Below are 24,631 nucleotides of genomic sequence, written 5' to 3'. Positions count from 1 at the left end.
AGTACAGTGATTGGAAAGGTCAAAAGAAAAAGCAGGGGGAAGAAAAAAAAGCCTTAAAAATCCCTGGCCTTAGGAACATCATCCCTAATATTCACTTATGTTCAAATGAAACTATAGCCAAACTTTGCATTATAGTCCTACAATAGAAAATTTCCTGTACAATCCAGACATAGCCTTCCTCAAATTCTCTAATAAAGACTGTCTAACCTGAACATTCATCCCATAATTTATTCACAGCATTGCTACATCTGATATCTTCTGGGTGGCAGTTTTATTATATCCAATGCAAGGAAATTTAAACATTGCATAAAGGAACAGAAAAATTGTACACGCTTGTGCATCAAATTTGAGAACAGTATTAAAAGCACCTCAAGACAATAGCTAAAAAAAATTATTTCAACCTATACACTTCATAAATCTGTAAAAAGGTGCATAAATTTGAATTTATATTATAAAAGAATATGTATAATGAATATTTTTTTTGCATATAAAAAGATTCTGATGCTCTTATTCATTTTCAAATCTAAATTTCATATCACAAGCCATGACAAAATTTTAGGTACATAATGAATATTTCTTTCAAAATTAGTTTATTTTCCTAGCATAATCATATGTCCAAACATTTCTAGGTATTAAAACAAGTTTAATATTTAGATATATAACAATATTATTTTAAGATTGCTTCAATATTTCTCTTACTTCAGCTTTTCTGGTTATTATATAAAATCAGATTTTTCTTTTAAAATGTCTAAGGCTTCTATTACTCTTTAAAATATTTTAAAATCATCACAATGTCTGTTGCAACCAGAAAATGGAATTCAAACCATTTTTCCAAGACTTGGGTTATTAAAAAAAAATAAATCAGCAAGACAACCTCAAAACTTCAAATTAAAATTGCTCTGTACTCCTACAATCATGTTTTGGTTTCTAAAATCTGCTTTCCTTTCTTCAAAGTTTAAGCAAAGGGTATTACTTTAATGATTCAAACCCTTAATTTTGGTGTTTTAAAAATGAAGAAGGTTTTCATTGTGATGTTTACCTATTCAACACTTCTGCAGTTTCAAGTTGGCTAAACTGATGGATTGAAACAGGAAATAAGCTGCCAACAGGACAAGCGGGGACTGCCAACCAAGTCTTCATGTTGTATCCATGACATAGTGTCTTCAAGGAATCCAAAGATGATTTATTTCACTCTTTATTTCAGGCTCTCAGAGGTCAGTAGTTTTATAATTATCTCCAAGCAATTTTCTCCACATCCTGTTAAGCTTTCCCTGAACAGCTGTGTGTGTTGCCATGCAGTTTCACCATCCCCTCCGTTTAGAATTGCTTCCAATGTAACTTCTGTTGCACCACAAAAATCTGAGTAGGAGCAAAGATTTTTATCTATTGGAAGAAAAAGATAAACTATTAAAAAAAACTCTGCTCCAGACAGCATATAATGTTAGGATGCTTATAAAAAAGGGTAACTTCTAATGAATGTTTAAGGGTCTGAGTCATAACTACTCACATTAATCTATCAGCAGCAGAAAAAAAAATAGTGGCAATTTTTTGTTATTACTTGTTTATTGTTCATGTTCAGAGGACTTAGGCAAGACTGAAGCCACCACATACACAAACATCTGTCCTTCCTGGTAAAACACACAGATATCTTTTATCCTCTGTGTTTTTGCTAATTCTTCTGCGTTGCAGGTAGGGTTCTGTATACTACTCAACTTGGGTTTTGTACCAGTTTTTAATACCAATTTTGATTAAATACACAGTATTTTCTTGACCTTGCTGAAGACTGAGTTAGAAAACTCAATGTGCGTTGTGTGTAATTATTAATATCTGCCCAGTGCTCTTCCTATATAAACTATTTATTTGCAATTACACTTGTGCTGCATAATATAATTCCACACTTACCTCCTAAGAGAGCAATTTCTGTTGTGGGAGAGTAAACTCTCCACTTTATTCTTCCACTTTGAAATGTCTGACTGCTTGTCCTAATTGAAACGTTTTCTATTTTTAGACCAGCTGACTTGCATTCAAACTTCCAGCTGATGGAAGCAGAGGATGACCCCTCTTTTCTGGCTAAATAAACCTAAGTGGAAATAAGACACAGACATTATGTCAAAAAACTGTGATGATTAACACACATCTGATTAATCACTGTAATAAGGATATTATATCTTAAGATAGCATACTTCCATTCTTTATTAAGCCTCTGAACATTTAAAACTGTTTGTAGCACACTTTTGTATACACTCATTCTGAACCCCTAAATCTATTCCACGGTTATGGAATCGTACATGATTCACAGCCCTTCACTAGGGACTCCACTAATCTATTTCAACATGCTCATTGAAGTTTGGCCCATGAAAATATCTACACTTATTATTTTAAAAAAGCAGACTTATGGCTTTTATATAAATCTACAGGCCCCCACCCTCAGTTTAATTTTTGTTGCTCAGTATTGCTGATGAAGAAAACTGTAATGAGTAATTTAGATTCTTCAGATGTGGCTCCTGGCTGCACACCACTCCTAGAACTTCATGTCTTGATTAAGGTAAATCATACATGCTATGCATATATACATCCTGTATTGATATTATTTGAGCTGTTAGAGATTTGCATAATTTAATGTGTCCAACATTAAATATGTTTTGAATATCACGTGGCTGAAGAGTCAGGCTCATAAGTCAACATTCATTGAAGGGTTACTATGAATCCTTATAAGATTTTTGTAATATGCAGTACTTTCAACATAAGGCTACTTTCAAATCTGATTCGTATAATGAACATTGCAGGTTAAAGACTCAAACCAGCCACAATCCTTTTGGAATCCATAGTAACAAAAACTGTCACCAAAATTCTGACATGTCCAGACTTGTGATTAATGTCACACTGAGTGAATTTAGGCAGCTCTTTAGATTTTAAAACTGGAAATAAAAACTCTGAATGAGATGATAATAAAGCATGGTAATATGTTTTAGTAAGATCTCACCTTAATATAGAAATATCATTCCCAGACAATAAATCAGAATTTTCATTTTACTATGCACCAGGCACAAAAGTGTTAATTCTCATGCATAAGAAAGCTGGAAAATGCTAAAGGTGTGAGGTGTTACACCTGAAGATTACGTATGGAAATGTAACAACATAACCTGCTTTCATGTGAATATAATCTTACTGCTCATGAAAGTGCTTATCTCCGCACATGTATTTAAGTACTCAATTACTTTTAGCATGAGATTTTCCTTGATCAGAACTCACTGAACCGTCATTTTTTGTAAGGATGCCAAAACTCCCCATTCATTACTATTTGGATGAGATGCATTAAACATAGGCGTTAGGGATAAAAACCAACACGTTAGCCTGGTTCATCTTCCATTGTAATATCCGAGCATTTAATCAGAAACTGACAAGTTCCCATTTGTGTCTTTTTTGACTCTCCTCTAACTTTTACACCTGAATAGTGTTTTTCCAGTACAATCGGAAAAAAGCGTGAATTCAGAAAAAAAATCATCTCATTCAAATTCTCTTCCTTTGGAGGAAGCCTTCTAGAAGACAAGCTTTTAAAACCAACGGATATCAGATCTTACGATGTTATCACCACCTATTGTGGTCTGCTTGTTTGAGGACTAGATGCCAAACTACCTCTAGGTAATCTTGCTACTACCGGATTGACTATGATGATCAATTGATACATGCCATCTCAATCATTTTGCAATGACATGGCAAAGACATAAAACACAACAGGCACTTTTCTGTTACTCCTAGGCTAATACCTACAGTTATCTTTTTACATGTACTTTCCATTCATCACACACTAAATGATAAAATATTTTATGAAGGCTCCTTTGGTTGGTGAATTTCTTGGACTGCCACTGAATCAAACTCCAAATTTGTACCTACTAGATGTACTTGAGAAGTTAAAGCAAACAAACAAAAAAAACACCAATGTGCAAACCCCAAGCAACCTTTCCCTCGGCTACCTCCCATAATACTAACAACTCACAAGAAAAAAATCATTTTAGATTCATACAAAACCATTCTACAGGATGCCATTCCTGTAGAACTAATTTTCTAACCCAGAAGGCTGAGATATACCTAGATCTATAGAGCTCCTGTTTTTTCAAGGCCATTCTCTCATCCTTTATCCAGAAAGACTGAGGAGCTCTTGAACACAAGGGTAAGAAGTCTTTCTGTCTGGTCTTATAGACCAGTTCCTCCGTTTTATCTGATTAGTAGAGCTGAGCAGAACAGAAGACTTATAATTGGTTTCACTGCAAAGACGATGTTTCTTACAAAAGTGAGGATGACTGATCATTGGAGATCTGAAGATATAATGTGCTACCAGATTTTTAGCAGATCTTAGGGAGGCAGAAAACAGATGTCCCTTCTTCTGAGTTTTTGTTGCCTTCTTTTCCTATTAATCTACTCTTCTGTAACATCTTTTATATTATTCTCTATTTTTTTCTTCTCTTTTGGGATAATAACCTAAGTTATTCTCCTATAGCATTTTGCAAGTCATTTATGTATAGACCCAGAACAGAAAATGTCAGAAGAGAATTATACACTTGATCCATTTTTCATTAGTGGGAAGAAAAACATTGCTTAAGCTGTATGAATGTTTGGCCAGAGACCTTTCAGGCTAGTAGGATGACAGTGTAACAGAGCAATAACATGCTCTAGTCCCTGACAGGAATGCTCAGTTCCACAGTTGGGAGCTGTCGCTGGAAAAGCTGTTTGCTAGTAAATGACCCTTTCCCATCCTACAGGCATCAATTCTCTTCTTCCTAGATTTAGAGCATATGATTCTTCTGCTGCTCAGTGTCCTGACAGATGGGAAGGAGTCTGGGCAGGGTATACAATAATCTGGCTAACTGACAGTTTTTTGCCTTCTTGCAGATGGAACCATAATGTTTAGGATGACAATTTCTTCCTTTGGCTGTGCATCAAAGAGATATAATACACACTATAAAGCTATTCTCCTAAGCAAAAAAAAAAAAAAAAAAAACTTTTTTGGAGAGAAGGATTGCTTTTCAATAAAACAGCAATGCATCCTAAGTTTGCCCAAAAGCATATTAAGGAAAACAGTTTTTAAAATTTGGTGCTCTAGCAGGGATTCTACCTTTCTGAAAGGCGAGCTAAAATTATTCCCAATTTCTTAAATCATCTGGCAACCTTCTCTGAAGCTTAACAGTAACATTTACTAACATCAGCTAAATTGTATGGGCACCAAGAGAGGTTTTGATGTCACACATGGGCAAGAATTTTCTATTTTACTCACATTATCATACTTTTATGGTAGATTTAACACTTCTAATAAATGTTACCCTTACCATTTTCCAATCTGTTTCAACCTTTCTCCAAATAGACTCTGCCTTCCAAACACCAGCTTCCCAGCCAGTTATTTTTTCATTATTATTGGAAATCCGTATATAACTATCTTCTACTATATTGTAGATGAGGTGGAAGAGTTTAGATGTCTTCTCTTTTTCAGAGGGAACAAAAATTACTTCTTTTCTCTTCTGAAAAAGGCAAAAAAACCAGCACGTTCAATCCCCAATGAATTTCGGTAAGACTATGTTACTTTTAATCAATGTACCATGATTTCCCAATTCAGTTTTGCTGCCAATTGGGAAAATAAAATTTGAAAATAAAAATAAAAAACACCTTAATTTTTAAAGAGGTCACAGAAAAAAAGCATTTCTGAAAAAAAATAAACTACTTTCTGACAATAGACTTGCACCTTTTAAAGAGAGGAACAATACTTTTATGTTTTAATTTTTCACATAATTAGTTTTAGAAGCAAATCATTAGACAACATAAAATAAGTAAATTTAAGGAAAGAGATTAACACATTAGGAATAGAAATCTTATATGTCGAGTGTATTTCTAATTCTTGTATAATCAACAGGTAAATGGATATTTTGAATACCAAATGTAAGCCTGTGTGTAAGTCTATATACAGGTGGCTTATATATAATAGCTTCAAAATCAGAATCAACTTCAAAAAAAAGGTAAGCCACAAACTGTAACTTCACAGGATTACTTTTTAATTATTTATTTATAAAAGATTTTTCATTGTTCTTATGAGTTTCAGCAAAAAAAAAAAAAAATCAAATCTTCCAAGCTATAGAGAACTGAAATTCTTAGTTTCTGAAACTTAATGTTATGAAACCCATTAATCTCACCTAACCACTTCTATTTAGGGTTGACAATCATTCCAGATGACAGGATCACTACAAAATCAATGTAGTGAGTGATGGTTTAAGTCACATCTTTACATACCAGCTCAAGCTAAAAATGTCTGAAGTTCTGGGAAACTATCTTATCATAAAAGAATTCAAAATAAAGTCTTGCATTCTGAAATAGTCAAAAACATTGATAAGAAAACCATTTGGCCTTATTTAAGAGCGTGTTCCGTTCACACAATCTTAATTGTTCCTGCATTGTTTTATTAACAAAAATAGCTGGTCAAAACCTTCTTCTAGGCTTTAACCAAGAGAACCTAGTAATACGAGTACACAATTTAAAAAGTTTTCCTAACAGCTTTGAACTGCCTTAAAACTTCCTAGTTGTTACATCATAAGTAATTGAAAGGAAAAAAAATATTTTTAAATCAACTTTTAAGTGCAAAACACACTTTCATGGGATTCAGTTACTGTCAAACATTTTTTGAATCAATAAACTACAGTAAGTCCTCAAAACTTTCTTGTGTGCCTCTACCGAACTCACAAACTGGCACCCAACGCTTTTCCAAGTTTCATTGTTTGAACAAAATCTTCAGTCTACCTACACCACTGACTCGTTCCTCTGCAGACCATAGTCACAGAACCTCTAGAGTTAGCTACCTCTAGGATGGTCACCAGTGGAAAACTTAAATACCTCTGAACCAGCTTCACCTCTGGCTACTCGCCAAGCCATTGAACCTGATGTCCTTCCACCAAATTCTCCTGGTTTAGGTGGTTTAGGAGAAATGAACTCAACAAGCTCCACGATTGTTCTTTGCAAGAGCTCTCCTTTTCTGCTTTCTGCCAAGGATCGTTGTCTCTGAAAACACATTTAAGAAAAAAAGTAAAAAGTTCAGAAAAAAAACACTATTTTTAATTCTGCTCTAGACTGACATCAGCAGGAAAAAAAAAAAACAGTAACATTTAAAGTTTAGAATGACTGTTAGAAAAATTAATTTTATTCCACATGTGCAAATATAAATCAGTCATAACTGTACAGTTATTTGACAGTGGTGTTTAGGTGCTTTTTCTGTGAATTTTCATGCACTAACTGTGTGGATTTATTTTAAAATAAGGCTTGTGCTATGTTTGCATTTGCTTGGATGGTAAAATACTTCCATAGCATATTTTTTAGTTATTCATATGTATTCCGTACCTTAGCTGTTCTTGATATTATCTGGGGAAAAAGTAAGCAAACATAATTATTGGGTCAAACTTTTCTTCTCTAAGGTAGAGTGATATGGCTGGCAGCAGTCTTGGTTTTGTGATTAAATCCAAACAAAAGATTTAGTTGGTCCCTGAAAGAATTAATTCACAGTGACTGATTCTATCATAGATAAACTATGACACTCCTATTTTTGCAGATACCAGAAAACTGAGGGGAAAAAAGTCATACTTCCAGGTAAGTTAAGCAAACCTTAGAGGAGAAGAAAAAAATTACATGACACGCTCTTTGGGCACATGAATAAAACTAGGGGTATGTTTTTATATACATTAAAAAAAATCATTAGCAGGCTGGGGTTTAGTCTCCACAATTTCACATCAAATATACAGAGATAATTGGTAAAGCCTTTTTCCTGAGCTTTGTAGGGTATACCTGTACAGGGATGGAAAGTTAAGTTCAAGACTGGGTATGTACATGGCTTTTCTTTTCCACTTTTGTGATGAGACAAGGCATGCACACTCAGCCCATTAAGACCTAAAACTTCTGGCCAATAAATATTCCAGTCATGTCAAAAGCAGTCCTGAGCCCAGAAATTTTTGCTACTAGGGATCAGAAAACAGGCATTGGAAGGGCCTTTGTTCCAGAAAGCAATGTAGAACTGGATAAAGGAAAGTAGATATGGAGATATGATGAGAAATAACTTCAGTCGCATGAATTCCAGTTGCCAATTAGCAATTCTAACATAACAAGGAGGAAATACAACTGCACTAATGAATGATGAGCAGTGACTCCAGCACTTCCCTATGAAATACCAGGCCTTCCTGGACCTGACACATGCCTAGGCACCTGGGTATCCATAGGCAGCTCTACAGATGCACTCCAGCTCAGAGGAATTTTGATATTGCTTACCCCAAGTTATTAATTCCACTCTACAATCCTCTTTGGGCCACTTTGAGGAAGGGAATCCCAGTGTCAGAGGTTATCACCACTGATATTGGTGATGCCACACTGAGAACTAGTTGCCCTTGCTTTGCATCTGTTGTAACAGTATCTGAAAAAGCTGTCAGAAGAACAGAGAGGTTTTGCACAAAAGGAGTGTTTCCAAAGACAGGCCTTTTATGTATTACACAAGAAATTAGGGAGTTTCTCAACTGTAGTGTACAAGTATGCAAATTCATGTCACTGCTCCCTCCCCTCACACCTCCCAACCCACTCTTGCATATAAGTGCCAGCAGTAAGCTAAGATGTGTAACGCCTTGACTCTGCAGAGATCAACAGTGAACACGCTCGGAAAACCTGTTACTAAATTTCCTGTAAATGACATTGTTGTCAGTAGCACTGGTGCTCTGAAATGGATTACAAGAACTCCATTATACACTGTCATGGCTTAAACTTCCTGCTTTTGTTTCTTCTTAAGGCATTGTGCTCTACATGCATGCCCAGACTCTGCCTTTCTTTGGCAGACAGAGGGAATAGGAAGGAAGAGGGGTTGTGAACTGCAGCTTTAAAATAATTTCTGCATCATATGCTGTTCGCATTTCTATAAGAACTCCATGCTTTTGGGAGACTGACTGATAACCTGCAATTTAAGTGGACCCACTGCTGGGTAAGCAACAGATAACTTGAGGACTGAAACTGAAAGTCAAACCATTAACATGGATGCTGGTTCATCTCACATCAATCACCCCAAGATGGCTGCAGTTTTATCTCTGATTTATTAGTTCTCCTTTTAAGACCTGACCCGACCGTAGCAATAATCATTCACAGTTACAAACAAAATAGATCCGGTTCTGGATCAAATAAAATCATTTGTTTCCCTGCCCCACCATCACCTTCCAACGAAGGCAGTGGAAAGCTACGAGGTCTCCCTTCTCTTTCTATATGTTAGTTGATGTATAACGGACTAGTGCCTGGCAGTGCCCATACGAAGTAGGCAAAGAAGAGTGTTGTAGTCAAGGTGTGATAGGGTAGTACAGAATGACAGCAGGTGTTAGGTGATCAGCAGGCTGGCTACACACCCATTCAGGAGTGCCTGACCCAAATAAAACACACAGTAATTCTGAGAAGCAAAATCATGCATTGAATAGATTAAACTACCTGTGTCCCTTTTCCATTTAAGGGTGACAGGCATACAACATCCTTTAAATTGGTGTGTTGTCTCCGCTTAGCCACTAAACATAGAGACATGCAGAGAAATAACAATCAGAGCAGCTGCTCTTTACACAGGAAAGCAAAATATCAACCTCATAGATTGTCTTCACTGACATCACAGCAAAGGTGATAATGTGTACTGTATACTGTGCTTCTCTTCAGCTGTAACTTAGAGGAACTGAATTGAAAGATGCTGTGTTGGGGTTCTGCATCAAGAGATACTGAGACTAGTCCCTCCAAGTGAAGAACCATGCTCTAGCTGATGACTGGAAAAGGGAAAGTTAGATGTTGGCCTCAACCTACATCAATTATCTGCTGAATAGGCTGCAGTGAAGGAAATGCAATGGAGACCTAGAGTAATGGAAACCTGCTATAAAACATACTGATGTTTCTATCAGTGAGCAGCCTTAGTCATCCACTGACAGCAGATGCTACTGAATAGCCCCTGGAGATCCTCAACCAGCCGTTTCGTAATGGCCCTTTGATTCCCACTGCATTGTCTCCGTAGTACAAACTTCAGGAAAGGCCCTTGGACTAGGACAAAAGTCAGAAACAAAAACTGTTCTTCAAGCAATCTGATTGCAAATGACCTCTAGTCCCTGGAAACCCAATTTCAACTATAACGGACAAAAGAATAGAGACTAAGAGCAGTTACTTACAGACACTACTTAAATTAACCCTGTCACACATATCCTGAACAGCTACTGGGCAAAAGAAAGTATGGCAGGAGAAGGAGAATGAGTATCACTCAGCTTGGAGAAAGGGAGGGTAATTTATCAAAATAAGACACCATTAAAAGAGATTGACAAAGACGTTCTATTAGATCCAGAAGGCAGACTTAATAATACTTGAAAGGAGTAGGGAAAGCATGCAGGATAGAGAAGAAAGGTCTGGGATTTTCCATATGTAGAGAAACCCAGGGGTGTTTGGGAAGCACATGTATAGCTTTCTTCCTTGTACTTAGCTTTTAATGAAAATTTCCTTTAAAAAATTACCAGAGCACCTGTTCTTTCTTGTTTGAAAAGTGCTCATGTCAGCTCATGAGCTGCACCTATAAAGAAGGTGGATAGAAGTAAGAATCAGACCATCATGCAGCACCATCTGTTGGAGATGGCAACACATTTTTACTGGAGTTCTCTATGCTTCTGTAAGTGAAACAGAGCACGATCTTACAGCAACATCACTGATATAAGGAGGTGGTCAGGCAAATCAGCCCATGAGTCATTTGTACATTCTTTTCCTCATTCCATCAATACTGCCACTGTATTTTTAATTTTCTTCCTCCTAAGTCTCTATCAGTAGTATCAGCTAATGCTCAGTCTTGAACCAGCACCCCATTTCCAAGGTTTTCTTCAAGTGGTGGAGAAGAAGCTGGTGACTGACTGCTATCTCCGGTTGACCAGAATTAAAAGACCCTCAGATCAGTTTTGTAGCAGCAAGGGTTCAACGATCAGAGGACTTCACTAAACGCCTACAACCCTTCACAAAGTGCACATGTTCCTCAACTTGAATTTCTGATCCTTCACTTCATTTTGTTTTGTTAATTTGTGGTCAGCCTTGTCTGTGCTCTACTCTGCATGTGACTGATTTTTCATTACTGATGAAAGTTTTAAAGCCAGGGCTTGAAATCATGAGTCCAGCTCAACTCTTCACAGCATGTGACTATAACCCTCAAGCCAGCAGGTCTCTAAAAAGGAATAATGTGTTTATTAAGCAATCAGCTTTACTCTGTCACAGGAACTAATGTTTCTGTGCAGAGAAATTAGCCCTGGAAGGAAGTGGGGACACAAATTGAACTGTAAGGGTGGTTCAGTGTTTTGTGGGATTCTAGTATATTGAGTCAAGAAAAGTTTATCCTGCAACAAGAAGGGAGGAAAAAAGTTTAGCAGAGATACTAAGTGCACTCAGGTTCTGTGACTGTAACATACAGGTGCAAATGGCTCCATGTGCTGGTTTGGGTACATTAATGATTGGTATATGTGGCTCTGAGCCAAAATTCTACTGATGTTATCAACACTTTTTGAAAGTCTAGGAAAGAACCTGTGAATCATTCCCCCCCTCACAACTTTCTAGACCCTGTAAAAAAAAAAGAGGTAATGGAAACAATAGTATTTGTAGTTAACAGGAAATGTAGGCCTAATTTGCTTTCCAAGTTATAGCATTATTGATTACAAGTGCCTTTAAACAGTCCATGTAGTTACAAAGCAGTTGTAGTTTATCGCCATGTCTGTTGATGATTAGATGTACTTAAAATCTGTTAAGGAAAAAAATAAACAAACATACACACAATATGTATCAATATGTATTTTATGTACAGACACATACATTCCTGAAACGTATGAGATAACATACCATTCTTTATCTTGAGATAAGTTCAACACTGTGAACAACTCTTAACTACCTTGCTTAAGTACCATGTGCAAAATGAGTTCCTTACAATTAGCAACATTTTACTTTCCATAAAGCAGAGACATTTCCATGAGGTTACAAAACACATTCCTTTGTTCAAAAACTTCACATTCAAGGAAAACGCTTATGTTTCACTTAAAGAAGCCTATTTAAGAAAAGCTACATACCTTTCTATTGAGTGTGTTAATTTTTTCACGTAGTGTAGCTTCACTAAGCGCTGTCCTTCTAGTGAGTACTTCTTTATGTTTACAGCTGTATCTCCAGGTGACATCAACAACCTCAAGCACAAGTTGAAGAAGAAAATAAAGCAAACAAAATTCCCATATGTCTGGCTTAAAATAAAGAAGCTAGCTAATAAAAGTACGTTTTTTCCCTTAATAATTCTGGGAATCAAGTTACTTCACACATTTGCCTCAGGGTAAGCTTGTTTTTTTTTGTTTGTTTTTAAAAAAAGCATCACTATTCCTACCTCATCTTTGGAGAACGCAATTATGTAGGAGAGCTTCTTTCCCCACCCAGTTTCATAGAGAAGAGGTTTATCACAGGCATTTTCACAGGGATCACAGTGAAGCCACCTTTTCTGAGATGAAGAATATACTTCAGTCCATACATGATCTACATAAGAAAGGTGGAAAGTGAACAATGAATTATAGGGATAGATTCTCTCTACTAATAACGCAGAACACTATCTTAGGATCATGTTCCCTTTGATTTGACAAAAGATTATCACTGAAGTCAGGCATCTAACCTTAGTTGCAGAACTGTATTTCATCTCTCAGGCATGAGAAGAAACAGAATTTATATTTCTTTGTTAGCTGGACTGCATAGCTTTACATGGTGCCTATAGGCTAATATAACCTTAGAAACATAAAATTTATAACCTCATTTTGAATAATTTGTATTAGTACATTCTGTAATACTGTTACCTGTACAGTCCCAGACATATCTGGCTTCAAACCCTACAGCTCTGCAGCACAGTGTAAAACAGTTAGCCCACTCGCCACAGCGTCCACATCTGGTTTCCAGAAGTTTCTCAGGATTATTATACCTAGAGGTGAAAAAAACCAGAATAACAGAAAACACATTTCACTTTTCAAAATCTTTACGTCATGATTGCCTATCTATCTAATCTTAAAGATAGATTGCTGTTTCATCAATCATCCTATCATGTTGCTTAAAAAGGCCTCTCTAATCTTTCATGTAACAAGACCTGTGAACAAAATGCACAAATGTATAGCTGTTTCGTGAAAGACAAGAAAAAAACAAAGCAAATCTTTGTATGCTCACCTTGGGAATCTATTACAGAACTGACACTGGTTACAGTAATGATTTTCCACTCGACTAGCATTCCACCTTAGATCATCATCAGTCGGTGTCAGCTTGTCACTTTTATGTTCTGTTTGCCCACCACACCTGCTGCAAGGAAGACTATTTACCCAATGAAAAAAGTCATTCTTAAACCAGTTCAAGAGCTCCAACAACAAGAAGTCGTCTTCATTCACATGCACACCTGTAAAATTTACACAACACACAGTTAGATCAAATAGCAAAACAATAATTCAGCTAACTTTTCAGTATCTACCTAGATCACTGTCTCCTGGGGCCTTATTATATTTTAAAAAATCTCATAAAATGAAGGTTCATATGTTGATTAAAAACCACCAGAATGAAAAATCTAAGTTCTGAAGACTGAGTAATGGCAAACTATATTTAAATAACAACAACAAAAAAAAACTGCACTGCTGAACACTACAGCTGGAGTAAGAATTAGGAAATTCTCAGAAAAACAAGTTAGATATACAGTGAAGCCAGGTGAACTTCCCTCATTCCCCTCATATTCTTCTAGGACTACGGAAGAGATAGTATACAAATTATTTTTTTGCTCCTAAACATTCTTCTCTCATTCTTTGCTACTAAACTATGAGTAACAGTTGCTTTTATTTCATAGTCTCAAATAATCAGACACCAGTAGCAGTCTTATCCAGCTTAAATACTGAAGAAAATGTACAAATGCTATGTAAACAAAGATGAGTTTGTTTATAACTTCAGCAAATAATAGGTTTGTCAGCTCACTCAAGGTGACACAGGACATCACTATTTTTCTATTCTGATTCTACCACATTAGTACACACTAGACTCTTCTGACCTTTTGACCTATGTTCACAACAGGTATACATGTTATACTGTTGCTATTCCACCATCTAGAAATAACCTCACTTTACCTAACAAATTATTAAATCCAGTCTTCTAAAAGAGATCCATCCCTTCTAACTCCTTAGAGTCTTTAAATGTACATTCTGCTCCAATGCCCACAGTGATCTGAGGAAGAGTCCTCAGATTCATAAAGTAAGTCTTCCTATTAACTCCACCATCCAGGCCACACTGCAATCATCAGTATTTAATACCCAGTTATTATGACTGCAGTTTGCTTATAGTCACAATGCAGACAGGTCTGACTTATGAAAATATGAAGACAAAAAAATTGTTTAAAAGGAAGTTTGACTAGATCTGTGCACTAGCTTCTTCTTCGGGATGGTGAAGAAGGAATAGATGAAGATGTATATTTCGTTCATCTAGAGCTCAATTCACATCCTCCTCTAAAGTTTTGTCTGGTATGGAAGACTAAGGGCCCCTAACTATTAAACACACATTGCCAAGAATACGAAAAGCATTAGAGAAGATAATCTGTTAATCAAAGCAAGAAAACCTGAGACTTCAGACTGACTTATAATTACATAACAACGGAAATTTTAACGTATTGTATGTGCAAAACGTCTGTGCTGAAACATTCTAACAAAGTGTTACTGCATATAAAATGAACATGCTTGCGCATTTGAACTTCCTGACAAGAACAGAATGAGAAGATTCTGAGCACTGGCTATGTTCTTTTCTTGGACAGCAACACATAAACCAGAGTCTGTCTATGAAAATGTAACTGGTATCTTATGAATATTCTTCTTCTGGTTTGTAAAATAGGCCCTGCGTGCAAACATCGCATGGAAAGAATGACAAACGTGATCTATTTGAACAGAAAACAGCTGGCTGTAACATGCAGCTATTTTCAACTGCACAAGCCATCTTTCTAATGGAAAGTGGTACAGGAAAACAGTCAAAAAATTTTTATTCTGCTCAAATAATTTTCCTAACACAGTCTTTATGAGCCAAACTCCTATGATGCCTGGTAGGAAAAATCCTAGAGAAGAACAAGTGTCACTTAGCATCAAACAGTTGTTCCCACAGGTGACAGCCTTAATATAGTAACAAACCAAAGACACTGAAAGGGCTAATTAGCCATATATTTCATACATAGTCCATTTCCAAAGGAACATCTCTATAAAGCTCTTAAAAATGCTTTCAAACTGTCACAACCCAGTGATTTTCTACTCTGCATCTAGATTAAGCCCTGGAAGCCATTTTGAATTGATCAGCTCAATGGCTTGGGAAGAAGCATCTGTAAACATCACCCTCCTTCCTTCCTTGCTTTGGCACCAGGGTGCACAAGAGAATCGAAGCAGGGGCTAAGACGTACATTTGTCCTTTTTATTTATTTTTTAAAGAGTTTAAATCATTTTTAGTTCTTACTGCTAAGTCTTTTTACTATTGCATTGTAGTAGGGTGCTGGATGAGAATGCTTTGTACTTGCTTATGTGGTGTACTACTCCCTAGTGTAGCTTTATGAAAAAAGAAAAATTACTATGAAATTCATTCTCAAAGTTCACTCATGCCAAAGGTGCAATTACAGGTTAGTATGGCTGTATGAGATATCACAGTCATTTAGAAAAATTATAAGAGCAGCTTATTTTTGGTTTGTAATCAACAACATCCCTATCAAGCAAGCTGAATTGTTCCAAAATATTCTGTCAAAGATTCACAAGAAAAAGGATTCTTTTTTTAAATCTAAATATGGCTTTGGAATCCTATTTAAAAAATAAAAAATAAATCTTGTATAATTTCACTATATTGATGAAATAATCTAAAGCTCTTAGTTAGAAATAACATATTTTCTATGGACAAAGTCTTAGTACATTCAGAAGAAATTTGTATTTATTAAAAAAAACATATTTGTAGCATCAGTGCCTAAGATTTATGCTTATGCTTCAATTCTTGCTCCAAAAGGGCTGCATTTGAACAATGTTATTCATTTAAGCATTTGCAAGAACAACGATTCTTTGTATGAAGTTGTGCTTTGGAAAGGTCATATGCAGAAATCTCTCTAAAAACATCATTTTAAAAAAAGAAAAATGACATTTTGCATTTTTTTCTGAATTTGGAATTGTAGTACTGACAGGAAAACTAAACTCTGACAACTTCAAAACAATGACAATAAAGAAAAAACTAGCTCCCTTCCCTCTTGTAGTTATTTCACTCTAGATGTAAGGATTATAACAATAAACGCTCACTCAGTTTGTCTCCCTACCGCCGTTTGCTGCTAATTTGGAAATAAAGAATTCTGAATTTGTACATGAAAGCAAGTAATGGATGGATGGATAGGCACAAATGAAATAGAAAAATTAAATAATTTTAAAAAGAGAAAAAAAACGAGAAGCGAAAAATACAAAATTTGAAAATCAGCGATGAGTAAGATGGCATTTCTATCTCAGAAACAGCATTTGGAACTTGCAGACATCTGACCAAATCCATACCCCTGAAGCACAGTAGGTGTGTCACCCAAATGTTTGAAAGGATATTTCTAGTTTCATACACATTGCAACTTGGTGATGTTACCTTTGTCCAGTCTTGTAGCTTGTGCTAACTTTTTCTGAGCCTTCCCTTTCAATTGCTGGAGGGGAATTGAAGCTAGTGCTTTCTGCTGAAGAGAAGGATCCTCATATACTAACACATGCTCAAAGTTGCTTTGAAGTGCTTTCAAGATATTTGCAGCCTGCAAAAGGATTTTCAGTCATAAAATGGCTTATGAACTTCCATCTTAAACCAGAAGAACCAAGCCCGCCTATTTTAGCTCATCAGTCACAATTCCATACTCACAAGTTATATTATTTACTTTTTAACAGCATAAATTTGAAAAGATATCAAAAATTGCAACAAACACCACCACCCAAGCCATAAAGCCAACTTGTCATCTCCGAGCACTCTGAATAGTATCCTTAATAAAAAAGCGTAATGATTCAGGGAGAAGAGGAATTTTAAAAGACACCTCTGCTAACAAAGTTTGACTTTTTATTTTTAACCCCTGATTCTTTTTTCTCCTTCTGGACACCTTCCACCTGAAATCTACAAAAGAATCTGTAATTCATTCAATTTCCTGGACACTGCTACACCACATGAACCAGTTCACAGGACTCTATTATTCATGAACACTGCTCGTCTATTTCTACTTCCTCTCAGATCAACTCTGATCCAGTTTTGAACACAGAGCCCTGTGACCTTATTTCACTAGAAATCAAAATACATGACCTGGGCTTCTTCAGTCTGTTATCCTAAGTGTCACTTAGTGGCATGTGCCTGCGTGTATCTTCAAGTCCAACATACCTAAAAAGTTAGCTAGCTAAGTTACTAAGTAGTTAACAAGCTACTTAGTTCCCTTTAAAGGGGGATAACACAGAAAACTAAATGAGACTTTAAAAATCAAGAATCTGACATACACAGGGAAGAAGCTGTGATACTGCTGAATTTCCTTTTCTCTAGCAATAGATCATGCTTCAGTCTTTAGCCTGGTTAACTAACATCTCTCTCCTCCTCTTAATCACCGTATCATCCAGGAAGGGATCACAATCCATCCACTACAGTAATAACTAGCCAGAGCTTTTTCCTAAAGTCAAGAATGTCTTACAGTAACAAATGCAAGAGAGCCAAAGACAAAGAAAAGTAACAGGTTAGACCCCTAGAACAGTGCTATTTAGGAATATTCCTGTGCTGGTTCAAGTAATCTATTTTTGCCTTTGCTTAGCAAGACCCCCATGAATCATAGGTGCAACACACTTGCAAGAAATAAAACTGCTCACACTATAAAAACCATGCTAAATCTCTCTGACATCTGAGAGCAGTGCATACAAAAATAATACTGCTTACTGAAAAACAAACACCTATTCCTGTGCACACAAAATGGCCAAGTCACAGTCAGAAGGTCCTTTAGGGACTTCCTTCTAATCAACAGACTATACAGACAGAATTTAACAGATTCAGAGAGCTGTTAGTGTAACTCCCTGAAGAGATCAACAGAAATACAGAGTTCTAATAGAGCTGCTTCTAAACTGTGTAAGTTTGGTCTCATCACCCATGTTGAATCTCAAGAAGCCTAGAGGAACGTATGGACCAGTACTTCAGCAAGTGAAGTTTCACCGTCACATCCAACCACCACCGCAGAAGTGGCTGAAACAGTAACATGCAGTAAGCAGACAAACCAATACTAAAATAAACCCAGTCATTGTATCTATTCACTTGAACCCATGCTGTGCCATTTCTCTGCCTCTGATCTTGAATAGGTATTGAGAAGAAACAGCACGACAGTTCAACATCCAACAACATATTGCTCATATCATTTAAAAAGAGACAAAGTCTGCTGAAGGATGTATAAGAAGTAAGCTTCTGGGAGGATCCATCTTGCACCCAAATAAGACCAAAGTCACAATGGTTGTAAAGGAGAAAACTCTTTAGGGTTAAGCCAAAGAATCCTTCAATCTTCTATCAAACAGTACAACTGCTTTGCTTTCCAAAGTAATATGAGGTCCTAAGAGTCTTCTCCCATCAGGCCAAGTAACATCAGATGAAATGAGGACTCTGCCCCTCCCTCTTTCTCTTGGCCACGAGCTTCATCTCAATCTCTTGCACAAGGGAAACACATCTTAACTAACTATATATTTGTCTTTGCCTGGCCAAATTACTGTCTCTCAAAACAGTTGTGCATGAATAAAGAGCCCTCACAGGCTATGCACACAGGTCATAACGCATGAATTGAGACATCAGCAATTATAAACATATTAGTCTGATAGCCAACAAAAGAACTGGAGCACAAGACAACTACCAAACACAGCATACAACCTTGTCTTAGCTTCCTTCCCCCTGCCTCTGTGCTCTCCCACATTACTCCCTTCCAATACAAAATGTTTTCATTTTGTTTTTTTTTTTTTTGGCACACCCTGCTCAATAAGACACATATCTGTGGACATCTTCAACAAAATCTCTTGCTAATATTCTATTTATAGCGTGTTTCAAGTTGAAGTTGGATAGAGACTGAAGAAAACATTCAAAAATAACAAAATGCAACTAATCTAGTCCTCTGCTCAGTGCAGAGTTAGCTAGAAGGTCAGACCAAATTGCTCAGGGCTTTATCTAGTCAGATCCTGAAAAGTTCTGAGTTTGGAGACCACACAACCTGAGCAATCCGTTCCAACAGCTGACTTCTTCAATCATTATACTCAGAATTAGTGTTCCTACAAAGCTTTTAGGCAGTAATTACCATTTCGAGAGATTGCACAAGTGATGTTTCCAGCTGCTGCTGGGCAGGGGCACGAACAGGGTCAGCAGGTCTTGAAGGCTGATGCGCAGCTGTCTGAGTGCTGGCTACAGCTTCAGAGGGTCCTGGTCTATGGATCTGATTCGACTCATTCAGTCTGCTACTCCTCTCTCCAGCAATTAGATCTCTGATTTTACGCAGCTGCTCAATTGATGCTTCCTTAGGGAAAATCAGGTGAGTTTCCCCCTGAAATTCAGACAAATTAATTCAGCATTTAACGTAGATCTAATCTAGTCACTGGTTTGAATTTGCTAATGCTAACAGCTGTATCAATAACTGGAAATTAGCACGCTAAGGTTTGGCAGGATTTGGCGTTCAGATTAGGTTCCTTACAGCAAAAACTTGTAGGTCCCTCACAGCAGAAGCTATTAGATAAGTACCTACAGTCAGTCTAGAGGAAAAGCTCTCATAATAACATACTTTTGTAAGCAACTTATTTTGCAAAGTCACACATGAACAACACAATTATTGTTTAGCAGAGCAAGCAGCAGCAACCGAAATGAAAAACAAATGCTCAGTTCTTACAGGACAGCAGTGAAACGCTAGGCAACACAGGAGGATAGCCAATGTTCAGAGAAGCCCCTAGAACGGCATCCACTGTAATTGTCTTCTACGCTGGCATCTTTTAGTTTTTATAAGTTTTCAGATTAGAAATATTCTTATTTATATCTGCTTGATTTTTGGGCTCCTATCTTTGATTGCAACATGATTACTGGTGACAATACAGTAACAGAAGATCAGTAATTAGGACGGAATCAGTTGCAATGCACTTAACATGAAGAAATGTGTTACTGAAAACGTAAGTACCCTGAAACATTCATAGTTTAAAACTTTCGGTTTCCAATGCTATAGCACTTCTATTTATTAAACCAAGTAATGTGTTTATTTGCACCGTTACCTTAGGTCACCTGCCACTGCAGATGTAGTACTTCAAGGATTCTTATGATTACAAGATTGAATGGAATGTACCAATCCAGAGGAGTCCTTTTTTTTTTTTTTAATTAAGTAATTTAGCTTACTATGCAGACAAGCAAGTGAACATTTTTAGCTATCACAGTTAAACAGAACACACAGTTAACAGAAGTTCTTGAACTTTAGCCTCAACCGGCACAATAACCAGAAGCCTGAGCCAAGATGCTCTTAAAGATTGGACAGAAGTGGGAGTAGCACTTTATGACACGTTTAAAATGCCTATGTTATTGCTGCTTGAGTGCTTCACTAGCTCCATGGACTACCTCTTGACTAAAACACATCATTAAAAGCCATCTCCTGAGCATCAGCATAGGAATAAATCCACAGACCCAGTTCTCTACTCTGCAGTCACCATCTCTTTCAGCATACATTTATTTATTTATTTAACTTTAAGACAAATAATTGACTTCACCGGAACAGAAGGCAGAGGTCTCACAACAGCCAGAACTAAACAACGTCAGTTTCATGCCATGGTTACATATGCATGCAGACAAAATAAAGCAAAGCTAGAGCAGTATCTTTGCACCATTAATTGAGAGCTGGTTTTTCACCCCAACACTGCTGTAATTACAAAGGCTGCTTCTAGCTCAACAAGCTTTGGAGTTAAAATATACCAAGATGGGGACTATTTTAGCACGCGAAGCAATCTTTGAAATACATGTTTTATGAAGCAACAGAATCAAGACTCACTTGAGACTATTTTAGGACGTAGTTTCATAACTATTTCAGTTATAACTGTCTAAGTCCCACCCTGCCACTACTTCAGTAGTCTGTTGCCCTCCACTGCTGTCATGACAACGCTAGTACTTGTGCATATGCACTGTGAATTGGCTAAAAATTAGTCTCCTTAAAATAACAAAAGAAGTACTTTCAGTCTCACTGTTAGATAAGCCCTGTTGGTGATGGGAACAAGCAGCAGAAAAGCAGGATTGTTTTTTTCATCCAGATGACAGTTTCGGTAGGTAAGTTTATAATATGGAAACTACAGCCTGAGGGTGCAGCTTGTTGTCCATGTAATAGTAGGTTGTATCTAAAATAGGGGGTTTTCCTTTCAATTCCCACCATGTATATATATCTGACAATTAAGTGAACTAGGAGGGTACCTGAGCAGCTGAAAACCAATCTTACACAGATCGGTTTAGCTCTCACTCCATCAGGATTTCTGAAGTAGCCTCACCAAAGTTTTCTGTTGGTTAACCACTGGTATTTGTGAACAAGGCTTGAAATTAAACTAAGAAAATAGCAATTGGCTTGAAAACTAGTGCCTTGCAACTGAGATAAAAGAAGGTATCCAATTTTCAATTTTAGCGTGTAAACCAATTAAAACATCTGAAATAACTAGTTTATACTCACCTCTTGAAATCCCATTTCAAACAAACATTCAACTGCTCCTCTGACAGGCAACAGTCTCGTGGAAAATGCTGGATTTCCAATCCGAATTAATCTATATTTTTCTTCGTAAGGATTCCTGAAGAAATTGAAAGTTTTAATTATGTATACAAACTAAGTAAACACTAAGAAGCTGGGTAACTGCATTATGCAGCATTAGTCGTTCATGAGAATTTTTTTAAGTACAGTTTCATTTACAACATTTAGGCAGCATATGAAAGGTATCTTAAGCTTAAAACTTAATTCATGCCCTTCTGCATTGAATTTTGAGAGTTATAAGTTGGTTGCAAACTTCGGTTTGCACCTGAAGTTTATAAACATGTATTTCGCAGTTGCATCCAGCAGCACTCAGTCTGCAGTGGCGCTTCAAGTCAACCTCAGGCCCACCCTCCCTGTAGCACCGTAACTGCACTCCGCTTGATGCTGGATGGTCTCAGGCCCACCGCAGAGGCCATGCTACACTTCCTGGTGCTGGGGTGAAACTAGCGTGGTCTCTCTGCTTCCTGGAGATCTGCTGGGCTTCCTCGCAGTTCCCCTCTTATCTTCCAACTCCTGTAAACCTTCTTCTTTCGCTTCTTTACGATGCGTCATCCCAGGACCCGTTGTGGCGTCTCCGCTTCCGACAGCGCAGCTTTTACAAGCAGTAGGCAAACCAGGTACAGACCGAGAGGCTGCCCGTACATCCTGAGGTGCCCACAGGCGACACCAAGGTCAACCGGGCGCACATACCGCGGAGATGCCTCTCGCAGAAACCCGGCTAGAATTAACTCTCGACACTAACGTTGGCAAGTCGGACGACGAGGAAAGGAACAGGAAACGAAGTAAGGAATATGACTGGTTAAATATACTCAGGTTTTAGACGCTTAAGTGTTTGCGCACTCAGGGCCAACGCAGGCACTTATAGCCGCATACAATACCCATATAACACCCATATATAAACAAACCCCAGCCCAGCACCTCCTTTTGGTGGTTTTATCCCCAAACACCCCCAAAACAACCGGGACGCCCCGGAACGCCCCCCGCGCCGTCCCGTACCCCCCCCCCCACCCCCGCAGCCCCCGGCTCACCGCAGGATGTTGTCCGCGTAGGCCAGCAGCAGCCGCGAGGCCTCCAGGAAGGTGTCGCGGCCGTTCTGGCACAGCTCGCTCACGGCGGCGGAGCCCGCCGAGGAAGCGCGGCCCACCGCGGCCGCCATCGCGACGCCCCCGCGGTCGCCCCCCCCGGCAACTCGGAGGCAGCGCGCATGCGCGGCGGGGCGGTGAGGGCGCTGCCCTCAAGCCCTGCCCAGCGCCCCGCTGGTGGGGGGGGGCTTAAAGGCGCCGCGCGGGCTGTGGGGGGCCTGTGGGGTTCCCTGGGGTTACAGCAGCTCCTCCCCGACTGCCAGCCACGGGGGTGAGGCACCCGGCCGGCCCTCAAAACTATAGAATTGGTGCAAAGCGTAACGTTTTGATATAAGGTGGTGCTACATTGTTTGGTTGTGTTTTTTTTTTGTTTGTTTGGTTTTGGTTTTTTTTTTTCAGCTTGTAACACCCTCTCCATGCTTTTTATACAGGCACGGGGCCATTACTTTTGGCTGCCCTCTCAAATTTGAAGACGTGTTGCTACACTTCTAAGATACGGACGCGATCAATTCAAGCATAGCATCTGCAAATCGTGGGTTGTGGAAGTGCTTAAAGCAAAATCATGGAAAAAAAAATAGAAAATCAAGTGCCAACCTCCAACAAATCGCTAAACAACCTGTGTTCCCAAATGGAAGCTTACTATAGACTCCTGATTTTTCAAAAATACTACAGAACTATTTTTTTTCTTTATTAAATAGCACTTTCTCCTTCCATTCTTTTTGTCTATTCTTGTCCATTTGTCTCCTTCCATTCTTTTTTTTTTTCTGCAGTAGGTTCCTCAGGTCTGTGTTGATGTGGCTTTGGCACCCACATTGTGCTCTGCCACGACAGTTCCTCCGTTTCATGTACTTGATGTACGGTGCCATGTTTTTTTCGTAAGTAAAAACTTATTTTTTCCTAAGTGTCATGTCAGGCACAGCTGGAGCTTGGTCGCAGTCCAAATCATGCCCTGCTGTTTCAGCATCCAGAAGGAGCAACTAAAGACTTTATTTTCGCGTGCATTGGTGCTGTTGGCCTATTTGTACGTGTTTTCAAGAGACTCCTATAAAGTCAGTTACCACCTTGCCTTGGTTTACCTCTTACGGCCCTTTTTGATGCCATTTCAGCATCTGTGTGGAGAAACAAACTTTTTTCCAGCTGGGGCTGGAGGGCTTCATAAAGGGCAGGTATCTGAGAGGTGCACGCAGCAGGAGGGGACTCAAGAGAGGACCTGGGGAACAAAGTGTGGGTTGAAAACTTGCGCCAAGGTGGAGGCAAGGTGGAGTGGAAGAATCACAGAATCATTCAGGTTGGAAAAGACCTCCAAGATCACTTGGTCCAACCAACCCCCTACCACCAATGTCACCCACTGAACCATGTCCCTAAGCACCAGGTCCAACCTTCCCTTGAACACCCCCAGGGACGGTGACTCCACCACCTCCCTGGGCAACCCGTCCCAGTGCCTGACTGCTCCTTCTGAGAAGAAATGTCTCCTCATTTCCAACCTGAACCTCCCCTGGTGCAACTTGAGGCCGTTCCCTCTAGGCCTATCACTGGTTATCTGTGAGAAGAGGCCGACCCCCAGCTCCCCACACCTTCCTTTCAGGCAGTTGCAGAGAGCAATGAGGTCTCCCCTGAGCCTCCTCTTCTCCAGACTAAACGCCGCCAGCTCCTCCAGGCCCTGCACCACCGCCTCCGCCCCCCCCCTTCTCCCCCGAGTGGTACCGCCCGGCGCCCGGGGGGCGGGAGGACG

The 24,631-nt window shown here is 38.5% G+C and overlaps 1 protein-coding gene and 1 long non-coding RNA gene across 5 annotated transcripts; one reads left to right on the top strand and one right to left on the bottom strand.

Annotated features, from left to right (window-relative positions):
- Positions 1-254: 254 nt before the first annotated feature.
- NGLY1 (N-glycanase 1) lies at positions 255-23,030 on the bottom strand. Of its 3 annotated transcripts, none has more exons than XM_083825366.1 (12): positions 22,846-23,029; positions 21,743-21,857; positions 19,361-19,603; positions 16,669-16,825; positions 13,231-13,453; positions 12,870-12,991; positions 12,413-12,558; positions 12,111-12,221; positions 6,874-7,038; positions 5,325-5,513; positions 1,903-2,080; positions 255-1,383 (listed from the first exon to the last, which is right to left on the bottom strand). In XM_083825366.1, exons 1-12 carry the CDS (start codon positions 22,971-22,973, stop codon positions 1,196-1,198), a joined length of 1,965 nt encoding a protein of 654 aa, XP_083681492.1. In that variant the 5' UTR covers positions 22,974-23,029; the 3' UTR covers positions 255-1,195. The 3 variants fall into 3 exon arrangements, with proteins under 3 accessions (XP_083681492.1, XP_083681494.1, XP_083681493.1); XM_083825368.1 differs by lacking the exon at positions 22,846-23,029 and adding an exon at positions 22,186-22,535; XM_083825367.1 differs by lacking the exon at positions 12,111-12,221 and having other exon boundaries at positions 22,846-23,030.
- On the top strand, positions 22,461-23,612 carry LOC310894816. 2 transcript variants are annotated; one of them, XR_014580197.1, is made up of 2 exons: positions 22,461-22,599; positions 23,331-23,612. It is a non-coding gene; the product is annotated as an uncharacterized lncRNA (long non-coding RNA). The 2 variants fall into 2 exon arrangements; XR_014580198.1 differs by lacking the exon at positions 22,461-22,599 and adding an exon at positions 23,068-23,234.
- Positions 23,613-24,631: the final 1,019 nt, after the last annotated feature.

This window comes from Anser anser (genome assembly GCF_964211835.1).
Source record: "Anser anser genome assembly, chromosome: 2".
Lineage (NCBI taxonomy): Eukaryota > Metazoa > Chordata > Aves > Anseriformes > Anatidae > Anser > Anser anser.
This window is presented reverse-complemented; position numbering and strand designations above follow the sequence as displayed.